Source organism: Temnothorax longispinosus, chromosome 4 (assembly GCF_030848805.1).
Source record: "Temnothorax longispinosus isolate EJ_2023e chromosome 4, Tlon_JGU_v1, whole genome shotgun sequence".
Classification (NCBI taxonomy): Eukaryota; Metazoa; Arthropoda; class Insecta; order Hymenoptera; family Formicidae; genus Temnothorax; species Temnothorax longispinosus.
Window position 1 is genome coordinate 13,459,413 of NC_092361.1, and position 16,409 is coordinate 13,475,821.

At 39.2% G+C, this 16,409-nt stretch overlaps 3 protein-coding genes across 5 annotated transcripts in view; 1 reads left to right on the top strand and 2 right to left on the bottom strand.

Annotated features, from left to right (window-relative positions):
* Positions 1–408: 408 nt before the first annotated feature.
* On the bottom strand, positions 409–5,748 carry LOC139812307 (uncharacterized). 2 transcript variants are annotated; one of them, XM_071777023.1, is made up of 5 exons: positions 5,252–5,748; positions 3,490–3,803; positions 1,983–2,540; positions 1,200–1,536; positions 409–1,125 (listed from the first exon to the last, which is right to left on the bottom strand). In XM_071777023.1, exons 2-5 carry the CDS (start codon positions 3,694–3,696, stop codon positions 1,001–1,003), a joined length of 1,227 nt encoding a protein of 408 aa, XP_071633124.1. In that variant the 5' UTR covers positions 3,697–3,803; positions 5,252–5,748; the 3' UTR covers positions 409–1,000. The 2 variants fall into 2 exon arrangements, with proteins under 2 accessions (XP_071633124.1, XP_071633125.1); XM_071777024.1 differs by having other exon boundaries at positions 3,490–3,813.
* The window catches only part of LOC139812310 (uncharacterized), a 162,716-nt gene continuing 151,953 nt past the window's right edge, over positions 5,647–16,409 (bottom strand). Inside the window, exon 3 of the mRNA XM_071777026.1 lies at positions 5,647–5,810. Coding sequence (XP_071633127.1) covers positions 5,647–5,810 — 164 coding nt within the window. The remainder of the gene's footprint in view (positions 5,811–16,409) is intronic.
* Positions 7,787–16,409, top strand: part of Sfl (N-deacetylase and N-sulfotransferase sfl) — a 271,277-nt gene continuing 262,654 nt past the window's right edge. For both annotated transcript variants that reach the window (XM_071777022.1, XM_071777021.1), the window contains exon 1: positions 7,787–8,029. The gene's annotated coding sequence lies outside the window, so the exon portion shown is untranslated. The remainder of the gene's footprint in view (positions 8,030–16,409) is intronic.

Genomic DNA, 16,409 nt, shown 5'->3' on the forward strand with positions numbered 1-16,409 from the left:
CAAATACTTAGAACAAGTAATATTTACTTGTAGGTAGTATGTGTTTTTCTGTGTGTACGGTGCAATTATATAACAAATATATTTTGCAATTTTTGAGGTCTTAATATTGACATACTTTATGTTAATAAACGTACATATAAATAATGATTGATAAAAAAATATTTCGATGTATCACAATTGGAAATAGCTTTTTGTTAATATCAATTCTGAATATTGATCGCTGTTACTCTATTTCTAGCTAGCGCGGTAATAAAAATGAGCATTAAAAGTACATATAAAACTAGTCAAATTTATCATTATTAAAAGATATATCATCTTTAACGACACGCTTTCGTAAGCGATTACATATATGAGCGTTATTCATATAAAAATTATTATGTCTGTGTCGAAACAAAATATCAATTAATACTAAAGTAACATGGCGATTTATTCTCGTGATCTTATGAAATATGATATGTTGTACTTGTTACGATTATCCATTTTACCTATACGCTTAGACAATATTTATATGCTTATAGACAACAGTTCTTATTTTACGGACGGTTACATTGATCGGATTTCAGACAGAAACATTGAGTTTTCTCCTTTGCGGAATCAAGGACGGGTTAAAATTGGCAAAGGTTTTGTACATACAGAATATGTGCAGTCGAAAATTGTAACTAGATTCATGCATTTAAAAATAGTTTCCTCTTGTGAAGTCACGTAATTTCTCATATAAAATCAGTAGCGGGGTCATAGACGTCAGCATGTTCAGCTCAAGAAAGATTCACATAGACGTTTGCATTCGTATACGTTTCTATGGTATTCTTTGGAATAGCCTTATCGATCGGTGTCTTAAATATTTATGGCATAGCGTATAGCGCTCTCGTTTTCACGCTGTTGTGACTCTAAGTCTGCTGTTGTAAGATATCTAAGAGGAAAGTCGTTCAATGGCTGCGGTTTTCGTAATGTTGAATAAGTTACCGACTTCTCACGCGCCTTATTATTATTATTATTTTTTTTATTCAAACGCCTGCCACTTCGTTATCTGTTGTCCCGGTTTCGCTAGAGCTTGCTTCCAGTGTTCGCCATAAGTTCCACCGACATCAGGCCCGATCACAAAGTGGCCTACGGGAGTCTTCTTGCCTAAATAATAGTAAGAGCAATACGATATATATCGGTGTTTTATATTTTATAAAGGTAAAACTTTTAAAGCTTACCCATTTTATTCTTCGAGACGAACTTCACAACGAAGCTTACGTCGTTGAGCGCTCCTTTGTACGGATTGTCGGCGACGACTCTCGCCGCCTCCGGCGAGAATTTCATGGACACCGTCGGTACAAATCGATCGCTCTTCCAGAAATGTGTTACTCGACCGTTGTCAACAACCGACATCTTCAGATACATCTGTCCTTTTAGACCCTCGTGCTCATGCATCGTCTGAAGCGAACATCTCAGACGGTTCAGAGACAATATTAGCTGCCCGCCACTGTCTTCATCTTTCTCGCCCTTCGATAGACATAAGGACAATTCAACTTGTCCCTTCTTATTCTCTTTCTGAAAGAATATTTTATATATTTTGATAGAAAAATTAGATAAAGAGTATAGCGATGTATATTACAGAGGAAAATTTCAATATTTATATTTATAACAAATAAACGTGCACCTATTATATACATTTTTTATTAATATAGGTATATGTATATAAAGTGACACCACAGCTATTTCCAAAGAATTGTAAAAGTGAAAAAAGTAGATGTAATTTTAATAATCAGGATTTTATTGTGGAAAATGAGATTTATCTTTGAGAAAATTTCTACGTTAAAAGTATGATTGCGCAGTTACACAATAATTGCGAGTGCGTACAATATCGTTGTATTAGCTGAAGAGTAAATTTGCATGTACATTGCAAATAGTGTATTCAGCTCTTCTTCATTCAGAAATGGCGTAACTGTGGTTTTTGCGACCGCAGTGCCAGTCGTTACGAAGCTGCGAAAACTTACTCTTTCCTCGGCACCTGAGATACCACTGGCGATCGGTCGTAGTGGTTTCCACAAGTCCCCTGTGGACACATCGCTGGCGTGCTTCGACTTTGGCGGTTTGCAAACGAAGTTCTTCGGGTCAAGTGGAATTGTCGTTGCGCCAACGGTTCGTCTCTTGTCGTAGGCTCTTCTCTCCACGACCGTGGGTTCCGCGAGTTTGTCGGAATTCTTGCCGAAGAACTGGCTGAGGAGTTTGCAGTTCTTGGTAGAATCCTGATTATCGGCAGAAGTGCTCTGACCTTCCTTCTTTTTGCCGCCCTTCTTTGGCAATTCTTTAGTGGGCGACGTTTTATCCGAATCCTTCTTTTCAGTCGCTATCAGAGGCTTGTCCTCGAGAACCGCGTAGAGAGTCGCGACGATAAATCTAGATCCGTTAATTTCTTCCTCCACGACCTTCGATTTGCCAAACTTTTGCTTGGTTTCTTTGCGCAGGAGGAAAACAAATTCTTCGTTCCACTGTGGCCAGGATTCATTCCTCGACGTGGTCTCGAACTTTTCCTTTCCAGGAATCAGTTTCACCTGAAAAATTACGATTGTCAGTTTCTTCGATATCTGATAGCAAACTCCGATTCATGATTTATCGCGCCAGTTTTAAAGTGGAAATATATAAGAATAAAACGAGAATAAAAAGTCAGAGAGAGAGAGATAGACACAAGCAATAAAAGAAATTAATAGATTCTGACTTGTACTTATTTTGTGGCGAGAATCAATTTTCTAAAGAGAATTCTTTGAATTATAAAATGTTCATTTCTAATTCATCGATATATTCCAACGGTATAAGAAGAAAATTCATATTCTCTGTACGATTGAATTTACGTCCAGTCGTAAATAATGCAATCAAGTTAGAAATATTTTTATGCCACCACTACTGCAGCAGACATTTCGTTAACGATCCGTGTATACCGCGTGCTCCCGAAATATGTTGAAGCGTTAAATTGATTTCTGCCACATAATATGCAGGTGTTTAGCGGGACATAAGTTGTCCTACTCGCGCGACCACGTCGAAGGAAGTCGTAAAGAACATTCTCTCGCCAGTCAATAGGATACTACAGTTAATGCCGGACTTCTATAATGCGTTACTCATATGGAATTACGTAATCACAGATAACACCCAAGAGTGCTGCGAGCGTCTCCGCCTCACGCGTAATTCAGGCTCGAGTACGACGGAGCGTAGCGGAGCGCGATCTTGCAGTTTGCATTTGGCATCGTCTGGCATCTCCGACGCACATTTATCGAACGACATTGATTACTTCACCTCAGATCTTATTGGTGCATACAAAATTAAATTAACTATGTTTTTTTTAAATTGAATTATCGTATTAAATGCATTGATTAAAATTGTGGATATGTTCGTGGCGCTAAATGTGTGTGGAGAATACGAGCCGTTGACGAGATGACATACGCGCTTCCTGTTTGCTCAAATGCGATCGATCCACATTCTCGAGCCATTTTCTCGCGTTTACTCTACCTTCACGACGTAGCTATTGACTCTGGTGAAACCGAAGTTCTGTGGCAAGTGCCTGGCACCGAGCACGGTGACGTTCAGTGTCTTGTCGTTCGGCGAGTGCACGATCTTGATGCCGATTTCCGGCTCCAGATTCACCGTGCGATCCAACGGCGTCGACACCGTCTTCAGGCTGTTGTCGATGAAATTCCTGATCTTCGCCAGCGCCATGTTCGCGCAATTGTCCTTTCGAATTCCCAATTACGGCTTATCGGCAAACGAGCGATCGTTTAGATAACGGTCGATCACCACGGGCTCGGTAGCGTTGTCCGCGAACGCTGCAAAATTCTATCGTGAGCGTTTTATTATGAGCTAGCTGCACAGGCGCACGCTAAAGGTGCGCTATTAATACACGCATATATATAATACGCCGTCATGCTCCCGGTTGTCCAGGAGATACGATTTTTGGAACGGCGCGTGATTGTTTGCCGTGGATAACGACAAGAATTTCCGCAGATAACGAGATCTTCTATATGTTCATTGTTATCATCTTGAAGCTATATAGTAATGACGGGTATTAATACATTGATATAATCCTATTTCATAATTACTTCAATGTTTTATCAGCTCCGCTTGTCATGTTTGACTGATAGGAATAGGTAATTCCTCAAAATTACTTTATTTATAAAAAATAGGGAGAAGTGCCTCAATTATTTTTATGCTCGATTTTATATCGTGCGATGTAACGTTACTGTTATTTTACAACAGAGAGTAAATCATTTTACAGACTTACAAATGTTTACAAAACAGTTATTACCAGAAAAGTATTAGAACAATGCTCCGGGGCGATTCTTTTGACTTTCGATCGTAAAGCGTGATCGTAAATTTTTCGTTCGTAAAGCAGCGTGCTTTCTCTTCTCATCGGGAAACACAATGCTTCCATCACCACCAACAAGTGATTATCAGCTGTTCTGAATCGACAATGGCCGGCTCGGCCCTTTCGCTCCCAATAAAGCCGCGCGCGTGCAAGAACAGGACACTCGAGAGCATCGAAGAAACGAGCTGTATAACGCGATCGAACTTTCCCCGAGAAAAAAGAAGCTTCGCCTCTCCTCGCGACCACGCTGTCGATCGATCCGGAGCAATCGCCGCTATGCCACGACCGCTCCGGAGTGCCGGGAGGAAAATCGCGTTTGCCGAGACCCGGCGGCGGCACCGACCTCGATTATCGCATCATTAACTAAGGAGAATTGACGAGACAAATGCGATAGGGACGCTCGGCGTCTCCCATCTTCTTAATAGAGACTTCAACGCTCGGTGTGTCATCCGGAGTAGGAAGGAAAAAAAACAAAGGCGATAATTTCTAATCTTCTTCCTCCGTGTTGTCTCGCCCATAGATTGAATGAAATTTTGCTCCAACTATATTAGTCGAATGCTTTATACAGCATATTCTTCGCGTTTCTCGCGAAGCAACGGTAACGGTAGCGGAAACGAATATCTTTTTATTTTATTTATTCTCTTTAATTGCTTAGTTAATGTAACGGCAACAGAAACAAATATTTTTATTTTGTTTTTATTTATTCTCCTTAATTGCTTAGCCAATGCGTTTTCTCGTTATTATCGGAAACATCTGAAAACGATCCGTTATATTATCTCCTCTCTAATTCGACGCGAGCGTGCGCGGTTTCGAATTACTGAGACACGAATTACAATGCACCGACTCGGGTGACGCGTCAGGTAGCTTGTTCCACACACGCGACCCGCGAAAAGCAAAACTTGCACGTACCATAATCGCGATCCCGGCGATTCGGAGCAAATTGCTGCTGGCTGCTGCTGCGACGGCCGGCTCTCAGCGTCGGTCGAGATCCTCTGAGCGAGCAGGAAGAGGATCGTTGTCGACCGGCGAGCGGCAACAACGGTCTAACGTCGAGCCACGTCTGGCGGATCTGTGATTGGCGAGGGTGCCCCGCGGCTACGATCTTTCTGTCGATGGCCAACGGCGTCAGACGCGCGATACCATAGTCACACTGGATGCGATCGAACGTGTACAACACGCACCACCACCTTCGCCGCCGATCGCCGGGAGGAATTTTGCCGAGAGCCTTTCACCGCACACGCCGTCGTGGTCCGCAATCGCGTTCGCAGCGCATTGCGACGCACCGGGATCAACTTGGACGGTCATCAACAGCCGTCAACGAGATGCGTGGGACCCCATGAATGGCTGGCTTCGTGAGCGGATTGCGCGCGTGTGCGATCGTTATTGTAGTCGTGACAGCAGAGTCGTCTCGGCTCCGTTTGCGCGCGACGCGCCGCCGTGGTATGCAGCTTGCTATCGCGTGGGTTCCCTTTATAAGAGACCAACGTGGCCGGTTTACAGTGGCGGATCGTAACAAGGCATTTTTCGATGGGCACCAGTCGGACAGGAATTTATAAAAGAACAGACGACGCGCGTGAGAAATTTGCCAAAAAGGATATGTACCGTCTCGCGTGTGTCATACACATGCATTACAACACGTACGGATATTTTAAAAGATTTTTTTCGCTTATTGTATCGTACAAAGTATATGTAATTAGTAGTATTATTCTGCTTAATATATTTAATATATACAATTAAATCCTGTCGTGATCACGTCAGATGGTTAATTTTAAAGTTAAAATTAATTAAAAAATTTTTAATTTAAAATTAACTTTATAATTTTTATGTTTTGAAACTCCAATATTTGCAACTACGATCGTACGGTACTGTCATAAAAGCCGTTACCGTTGAAGTAGGGGGATTTACTTGTATCCGCCATCGTACATCGTACACCGTCTCTAGATTGGTAAAGTGGTGGTTGTGGAGTGACGCCTGTTGCGCTCACAAGGTCGCACGCTCACATTGTGCGTTGCTGTGTATGTGCAGATGTGTGAGTGTGCAGGTGAGTGAACATATATGCACGAGCTTCTGCGTGAGTAAACACAACCACATGAATGAGGGTCTGAGGGTATACGGAAACAGGACCGTAAATAGTCATAAATTCTCCTTGTCCAAGATAGCGCCAGGAAAGTATATATAACGAAGTATATAACAAAAAATCTTTGCGATAAAAGATTTCAGTATTAGAGTTGATGTAATATTCCAATAACATGACGTGTCTTTTCGTAAAAAATAGAAAATTTTGGAGGAGCGTAGAAATCTATGTATAGATAATATATCGGGACGGCATCATGCCGCAGCGATAAGCAAGCATAATATAGAGATTACCACGAATTAGTGATGAAAAATTAATACACTGGAGCGGTAAGTTATGCGACTCGTACATGCATAAGAATGATAACGATGGATCGGTGAATCGCGGCGAATAACACGTAATATAAATTTATACATCTTGATGCGTAGAAGAAACTAATTGTAATGTCACACGTCGATCTCGTGTTAGGCAGCTCGAAAGAATGCGGTAGAGAATATCGTTGCATAGAAAATGAATTGCGGCCACTGCATTAGAATATGATGCGTTCAATATGTTGCTGTCAGAAGCACTTGTTATCATTAAACAAATTATTTAAATGTACAATTTATTTTTTGTGATTAGTTGATTACTTTTAGATGTCTATCTGACTTCTAATTTATCGCAGTTCGATCTTCGGACCTCTTATTTTAGCGTGAGAGATAATACTGTGAAAATGAAAATTATAACAATGCTTTCTTACCATTTTGCCCATTTTTATTTATACTCCTTTTTTATTTATACTCTCCATACGCGCGCTTATTATAGACATAGACAATAGACCTTTAGAAGGAAAAAACACATTCGCGTTCGCGGTTGCATTATTTCAAACGCAACAGTATTTAAATACGCGTTCCGAACGATGCTCTACGCGTATCTAATTGCGTTGATCGCACGTGATGATATGCAAGGATGGCTCTCTCAGGTATTATGGCCTTCAAAGTTAAGTAATGTTTGTCATCTTGATTATATCGAATAAACTTACATCTATTGGAAGCGAATCCAATTTGCTATCAATATTGTTTATCGTTTCTTTAAGTGTAAATGATTTTATACATAATTGCATGATTTATGATCTAAAAAAATAAACAATCTTACCAAGCCATTAATTAGAAAATGAGTAGAAATAAAATAGAAATGATAAGTAATAGTTACCTAGTGTGGATAGGTAAATTTTTAATAATTTTAGTTACTCGTAAGGTGACGAAACTGATATTTTCTGCGGAAGTTAAGCAGCGGTTTCAAGAGTCGAAAGCAGCTACGTGCACCCTACTCTAGATGGCAATAATGACGATGATCAACCCCTTCTTCTACCAAACAACCCCACGATTGACAAACAGCTGTTCAGCACCGCCATGGCGCACGCGACGTCGCGACGTCAAAAACACTTCGAACAATTTCGATTTATCCATGCCGAAAAAGTCTTTCCGCGTCGCGACACGATTTATCTAGTGATAAACTTTCGATCGTAGACCGGTATTTCGCGATAGTGCTTCGGGCTGTGCCAATTGTATATTCGCGAGTGATATTTAAGTGACGTTTCAGAAATATTAAATGTGAATTTTGATCTTTAACAGGTAAGAATTTATGTTTTATTTACTTTTTAACGCCTTTATGTTTTGGGTTTTGGATAATAGTCTAGAAGTAGGTGTTGCATAATTTTTAACAAGATAACGCAACGGAAAGAGTGACACATAATCGGCAGATCAGAAAGATATATCATATACAAAGATAATGTAATAAAGAAAATTAAGTGAATTTTTTTTTAATTAACTATTTTTAATAAAAAATTTTGAGTAATTTTTATTGTAGGTGCGATATATTTTTTTATTACCTTTATTGCATAATATTATTTGAATAAATAAGACACGTTAAATTATTTTTAAAAGGAAATAATCTATTGTATAAAACATATTCAAAATTTCTTAATTGTTTTATTAAAAGGATATTATTTCAAGAAGTATGAAAAAGCTATTTACTTATGCATATATCAGTATATTGTTTTATTTTATGTATATATATTATATACGTGTTTTTTTTAATTAAATGCCTACTCAAATTACCAAGGTACCTTATCTAAATCGTTACAAAATACTTAACTTCTTGATCGTAAGATGGCACCACATAGATATAGTTCGATTTGACAAATTCAGAAAAATTACTTTATTATCCAGATTATCATTTACAACTTATATTCAAATTCGGTACTTGTCATTTTTATATTAATCTGTTCCATTATTCATGTTTAATGGAAAAATAATGTGCGCATTATTGGGATTCTTTTTTGTGAGAAATCGATTTAAAAAATTAAGAAATAATTTCAAACAGAAAGAAGAAGATTCTATATTCTATCACGCATATTTATATGTTTATATAATTACATGTTTGATATACTTACATGCTTATAATATTTATAATATTTATAATATTTATGTAACATGTAGGAACTCTCGAGTGTATTTTCCATAACAGGTGTCAGATGATTTGAGATTCAGAATTATATGGACGACGCTTCTCGCATCTATGGGTGTGTGTCGTGCGCGCATTTTTCTTCCAGCTATAAAATAATCTTAAGTGATTTATCTCAAGATGCTAATATAATCTGCATGCATGTGACGAAGAGCAATGGGGGTAAAATCCTTTTTTTCAGAGAGGAAGGGCGACGCACACGATCTGAAAAATCATACATTCTGTTTTCAGTTACACGTGTTCTTATTCAAGTCACGTTCCGACGACAAGGGTAATAGCCCCGAACTTTGTCTTGGTCGGATCAGCTTAACTTCCGGTAGTAAAATTTCACGAAATTCCAGTGCGGTCGCGCGGCGAAATATGTTTTCTGTGGTTCCTGGCATTTTTCAGCTTGATCGATCACTGCCACATTGTTATACCGTAGGAAGCCGGAGATATAGCGGACGTTTTTATGAGTTTCCTGAAACGTGGACGTTACATCACGCCGATTAATTTACATTACCATAACATACACTCGCAACTTTAAGAAATTAAAAGAATAATTTGGGCAGAAAGATATCAAAATGACCTTTTTAATTTAAGAAAATTAGTTGAAGAAAGTTGAAGAAATAATTATTTCTGTTAATATAATCGCGAAATATTCGCCAAACTTTATTTGCATAATATTTGTTTAATGTAACTGTGGGTTCCAATTATCTGTATCCATAACAGAGCTATCTGATGTTCAATATACGGTGGCGCGACGATACAATGAGAAAAAAAACCCGATATGGTGAAATCACATTATGCGCTAGTAATCCGCGCCGCATTACGATGAATGCACGTGTCTGCGGCTTTTCCGCGCGTCACGAGATTCATGAATGCAAATATTCCGCGAATAAAGAGTCACGCGCGCTCTTTACATCATTCACCTTTCTCATTTTTGTCCCGCGTCTCCTTCCACACCCTCTCCCACGCCTTTGTTCTTCCTTACGCTATTTCCCTCTCGCCTTCCTCCATAACAGGTCGAACTTTAACCCCCTCCCTCTAGACGTATCCTAATGTACGCGCTACCCATTTTCGCGTTTATGATTTAATGAACGCAACTCCGCACTTTCCCACCATCGACAGCAGTCCGCGCGCCTCTTCCCTCGATAAATCTTCGGCGTACGCCTTATTATAAACTCTTTTGCGCGGCGCAATTTAAAAGTGTAGCTCGCAAGTTCGTCCCATGAAGCTTCGTATTAAGCTTCCACTTTAAAAGCGGCACCTCGGCAGCCGGTAGAAGTATCGCCGAAGTTTAGCTAATCATTTCTCATCGCGGACGCTGATAAATTATTCAATTATAACGTCCACCGCCATACACACCAACCGAACAATTCCAAAGTACTGCTGCAGGAAAGAAAAAGAGAGAGAGACGGAGAGAGAGCTGAGAAAGAATGTGGTGCATTTTCTTGACGCTATTCGAACGTTTCTCGCGATATCGAATTAGTATCGCGCCGACAGTGCGGGGATTAAAGTCAGATTTCGAAGTACTTGGTAATTCTCTGTAGGTATTTCTCGCACGTAGTCGTAGCTTGATATATTTAACCTTCCTTTGACCCTGCGCGCCCTTTTAAGTGCATCATTACGTATTCTCTTTTGTAACGCCGGGTTTTATGCAGACCACATTCGCAGCACCTTCCTATTCTTGATCATATCCCATATGAACCATGTAAGGATTGTAAGGTATTAATTATATCAACTATCCCTTATTGTAAATGTTTTCTATTAGCTACTACCTAAATGTATGTATGATAAATATGTAAATCAAGAAGTATGTGTGTTGTCTATATTATACAGAATCTCACGTTTGCCTAGCTAGTCCCTCCCCCCTTGATAAAAATTTAACGAACAAATTATTTTGTGATTAAACGAAATGAGTGAAAAATTTTTTTCTTATAAATATGGAGAACGCATAAATAGAATGCATATTATCATATAATTTATTCGTTAAATGTGGATCAGGTGAAGGACGAATTAGACAAACGTTAGAATCTCGCTAATAGAAACGCACAGTGGATCTCTTTCGGTCTATGCAAGGAAAGTTTTACAATCGGGCAAATCTAAGGGTAGCGCGCCAGCTTTAATTGAAATCTATTTACGTCTCCCGGCGTAGATTTCAACGCAATTTCTGTTAATATCGGCGTGTTCACCTCGCTGTTGTATGACACTTTGTTCCAGTTCTGCAACACGACGACAGAGAAAGAGGTCGGAAGTTTCTGGATGTCGGTAATGAATATATGAATGTATAAACGGTCGCCGTTTGTCACTCGAGAATCGTACGTGTATCGTTTCATGAATATCTCGCGTATCAAGATCACGTTTTCAATGCCAGCAAGACATTTAACGTCTCATGTTGCTACTCTTATTGAAGAAAGTTGAACTTTCAAACAATCATTTTTTTCATTTTCTCCTACGGCTTTAATATACATATGTATATGTATATATACAGGGTATTTCAGGTCAAGTCAATAAAACTTTAGAGTCTTATAGGAAATTGAATTTGAAACAAAAAAGTTCTTATAAACATAGGTCCCGAAACGCCTCGTTGAAAAGTTATAGCTAAACTTCGAAAAATCACGTTCTTTTGATGATGTTTAAAAATAACTCTTCATAACCCATCATTTATTTTATAAAAGTTATGAAATCTAATAGGTAATTAAATAACAAACTAAATTACAACAATTTTATTTAATTCTGATAAGGCGTTCAAAAGAAAATAAGCTCAAAACAACAAAAAACGTAGAAACTTGAAAAAATCACCTTTTAATGATCTTTGTGTAAACATTACATTCATAGCGTTCATTTTAGTGTAACAATTAGCCAGTTATTTTTAAAAATCATAAAAAACGTGATTTTTCGAAGTTTATTAGCTATATAATTTTTTAATAAAACATTTTCGGATGTTTGTAGGAACTTTTTTGTTCCAAATTCAATTTCCTGTAAGATCCTGAATTTTTAATGACCTGACCTGGAACGCCCTGTATATAATTAGTTTTTGATCTTTAATAGAAATAATTATTAAGAGCTAAGAGTTTGGATAGTGCATACCAATTCCTTTTGTCCCGAGCACCGAATGAAATATCACAAAATCGCATTTGTGCTGCTCATATCGTGAACGAACATTGCATATTATAAATGAATACTCGTGATAGACATCTGTCCATCAAATTTACAATCGTGGCATCATCAATTGTCCGAATCCCTACGCAGACAGAAATTTCATTTATCGAGAAAGTTTAAATCAAACCGCCATTACTCACGATGCGGCAACTGTGACGGAGCATTTCGATTCACCAGAAGGCAATTGAAATTCGTTTCGTCACTGGCTTTTACGAGTCCTCCTTTTTTGCGATTTTGCAATTTATAGTAGGTATTTCAAGATTCTGAATCGGCACAATTTGGCGGTACGCGGAAAAATACAATTCGTTTCGTACGTGGGTGGGGCTTTTTAGCTCTCTTTTTAATTTTCTACCTATCCTGCGGTAGAACTCGACGAATGTAAATTTCTGTCGATTACGATTGGCGCGCAAAAATCTATTTCATGAAATACGTTCGTAGTTTGTCAATCATGCAGAACAGAGCGCTTTGGAAAATTGGAACGTAAACAATTACTCAACTCGCGATCGTACGTATGATTTATCTATAACGTAAAATTGTTTAATTCATGATCGCGAGAAGAAAATATGTATAGGTCTTGCCATTTTGTTGGAGGTACTAAATTGTCATGAATTTCGACACTTCGCGCAACTCGAATCCCCGAAACTTGCAGATAAAACGGATTAGTACCGAGCGTAGCCGAACGAAGGGGATGTAAATCGATTTCGTCGTGCCCTTAAATTCTATTAGCGCCAACTCCGATTGCATTCTTCAAATGGAAATAGGGAACGAGATTTTCGCGACGGTGAAGTGATTTCGACAAAGCAAAGTCGCGCGCCGGGCGTGTGATTAGATTTTACACTCTCGCTTTACCTTCACCGAATGCCGTTGTCTTCGTTGTGCCCCTTAAACGAAGCCCTTCGCCCGAAACGTTACGAAACGATATCGGAAAATAAATTTTGCGTAATCGTGTTTCGACTATGGAGGGGCCCACCGTGGCTATTAAACGCAGGAAATTCTTGTCCTGCTCTGGCAGAGAACTAACAGGACCATTTCCCTTTCCAGTTTAAACTGCCATTTGTGAAACCGTCTGCCGCGGCGAACGAGTGTCCCGGTTCCTGTTCTATCGTTGATGATTTATTCAATCGCGCGCGCTTGTCGATATTTATCGTTCGGCAAACGTTCCGAGGGGACCAGACACTCTCCCGATGAGATAAATCATATTATCGTAGACAAGTAGCGTCCACTACGTGTGGCAATCTGCATCCATGCCAAAATCTGTGGCCGTACGAGCATGGAAATCATATTAGATTGATACTGTATTGCTTAATGGTGGTTATCTGCTTTTATAAGCGTCAACTGTCTTTTTGCATCGTCGTTATAGAGCAAACATCATTATTTATTTTGCTGGTTTTTTTTTAAATGGAATCATAATGCTACTCTTATAACTTTTTAAAGATCCTTTAAGAACTTTTCTATACTGTACAAAGTGTACAAGAAAATGAAAGACGAATGAAAAATTATAAGTTTTTACATTGTCATATCTTTCTCGTTAAATCTCTGTATAAGATAATGTATATCCGTTCATATTTTCTGCATGCCCCTTAAATTTTCGACAAGATTGGCCCTGATTTGCCACGGCGAGATGTAACATGCAAATGTGATGAGATGTTGCAGCATAGACGTTGTTGTATAGAACGACACTTCATCGTTGCTAGGGTTAATGCAGAGTTGGCGAGTTTCCCCTCGGAAACTTTGAATCCGACAGCCTCCGGCGTCGTCGCACGAACTAAAACGTTCGCCTCGCGAATTTCTCTCCGAGAGGATGCGCTCTCGGGGAAAGTCCCAGATAGGAAACAAATCCTATTCGGACGGAATGGCCGTTCGGGGGAGTTGCTACAACGATTGAATGCACGCCACGCTCGATTATTTAAGCGCGCACCCGAGATTTCTCGGGGCGTAAGTCGGGATGCGGCGCGGCGCGGAAGATCGACGGGAGGCACCCTCGGCCTCGGCGTGGTGTGCGAGACACGGCGCGGCGCGACGGATATATATGGCGCGACAAGGAAAAGGAGCGTGTGTCGGCTGACGCCGCTTCGCGGAGAGCGATATCGATTTCGACCTGTCGAGCGTGAGCGATTTAAACTCGGAAGACGAAGGAGATAACGTAAAGTCTCCGTCCTTCCCGCTCTCTCTCCCTCCCTCTCCGTGCTCGTTCGTGCACCGCGAAGTCGATCGGATTCGAGCGCCGAGGAGTATTTCTATGATTTACTCTCTCGACTGACGGCCGCTGCATCCTCAGCGACAACGTAGCAACGATACTGTTTAGATTGTCATAATAGGATTATCTCCTTTTTCTTGCTAGCTGTTCGATTTAACGGAACGATGTCGAAAAAGTAAAGTAATTGCAATATAACGATTTAGATTGGGGGAAAGTCTAAAGTTTATTATATCTATGTAACATTTAAAATTTTTGAAATATAAATTTGTGCAGCTTCTGCTAATCGTAGCAATTTTTTAGAAAAAATGCTAAAAAATTGTTGCGCAATATCTCGTTTACCTACATAATAAGGTCCAAAAGTTTCCAGTCCAAAGTTATAAAGAAGGTGATTAAATAAAATTATTATTTTTATTTTTTAATATAATTATCCTTTATTTCAATATGTATTTTAGAACAATGAATTAATTTTACATCACACGTGCGTGGAAAGATCGCACTCCGCCTTCGCCTCGTGCGTCCACTCCGCACTCGTGTCCAATTCTCAACTTCCCGCACTTGTTACACAAATAACTATTTCCACACTTTATTAAAAAACTATTCTGAAATTTTGTCCTTAAAATGACTTAATATACTGCGAAGATTATTTCTTTATTATTGGTAAATTTGTTCCATGCAAGATTTAAAATTTTAAAACTATTTTTTATTTTTAAAATAGAGTTAACATAAAAATAAAAAATAATTTTCAAAATTAAAGTTTAATTTGCATGAAAAATTTATCAATGACGGAGAAATTATTTCGCCATGTCAAACTATTTTAAGAACAAAATTTAGAATAATTTTTTGATAATAATAAAAAAATTAATTTATTGTTCTAAAATATGTATTGAAATAAACGAAGATTATACTATAACAAATAAAAACAGTTGTTTCATTTTATCACCTTTTTATATCTTTGATCCGGAAACTTTTGGCCTTTACTACTAATTTTACTACTTCTCTCTTAAAAAGCTATAACTGTTTCGTGTAATTTAGCTGCACATTTACTTCTTACCACGTCTTGTTAAGATAATATGGTATAAAAATATATATGTTTTTTGCCGTCATCCGGTTACACCGAGATCCCGGAGAATCTTAGAAAAGGATACGCGCGCTAAATCTACATTTCCGAAAATATTATTCCACGGTTATTCGCGTGCGATAGATAGAATGTCGAGACTGCGCCCAGCCGATGCGGCTACACTTTGCGGGGCCGAATATCGATTTCGTATTGCATCGGCAGATATCGAAAATATTGTCGTTTGTATGTAGCATGTAGCCGAAGGAGCAAGCGCGGGCGCGATTTAGGATTCCAGATAAATAGTTACGACCGCTCACCCCCACTCGAGCGGTCCCTGTGCGGCCCCCGTTTCGAAACGTTTTACGCGAAAATTCCGGGGCTTACGCGTGTTGTCGGCAGGTGTTGTCCCTTGGAGAGCGGTATCGATTCCGCGCCGTTGAGCATGAGCGATTTAAGCTGCGGAAAACAGTAGGAACTTATAAAACCATCGTGTTGCGGAATCAGCCCGCGACGGAAACGGTTAAAATCATTTTCTCTCCTCTTTCCCACCCCCCTCCCAACTTTCTCGCTTATCTAAATACTTTAAGGTGCTCTATTGACTCCGATATCTCGCCGATGCTACTATAAATAAGTTCAAAGAATGGATGATTCGCGCGTAGGATCGATTCACGTAACCGATTAGTTATTTAGATCGATTGTTCTAAATTCTTTTCGAGGGAACTTTGGGTTAGTTTCAGTGTGGTAATGCTCGGCTAGCTCGTATCCGCGACGGTTATTAGGGACGTCATTATGGCGCAGTGTCTCTAATCAGCGGTGGCGATCTTTCGATATCTACCGTCAGAAACCATGTCACGTAAATGTGGGCTATCTGAGTTGTAAATCATTGCGAGTAATCGTGACATAATTATGTACTCGTTGCAAATGAGACGTCGGGGATGATAGAATCACACTTTTAAAACACAAAGTGAGTTAATAATTTTATTAGAGAGAGAGAGAGAGAGACGGCGTTATCCTCGGAACAATTAAAATTGTAATCAAAATCGCTCATCGCGAAATTATCTTTCCAAGTGAATATCTTAAAATAACTACC

Bases quoted from the DNA above. Each gene is read 5' to 3' on its own strand.
- LOC139812307 (XM_071777023.1), bottom strand. From the start codon at position 3,696: ATGGCGCTGGCGAAGATCAGGAATTTCATCGACAACAGCCTGAAGACG. The intron at 2,541-3,489 runs GTAGAGTAAACG...GTAATTTTTCAG, and splicing joins TCAATAGCTACGTCGTGAAG to GTGAAACTGATTCCTGGAAA. The intron at 1,537-1,982 runs GTAAGTTTTCGC...ATATTCTTTCAG, and splicing joins TCTCAGGTGCCGAGGAAAGA to AAAGAGAATAAGAAGGGACA.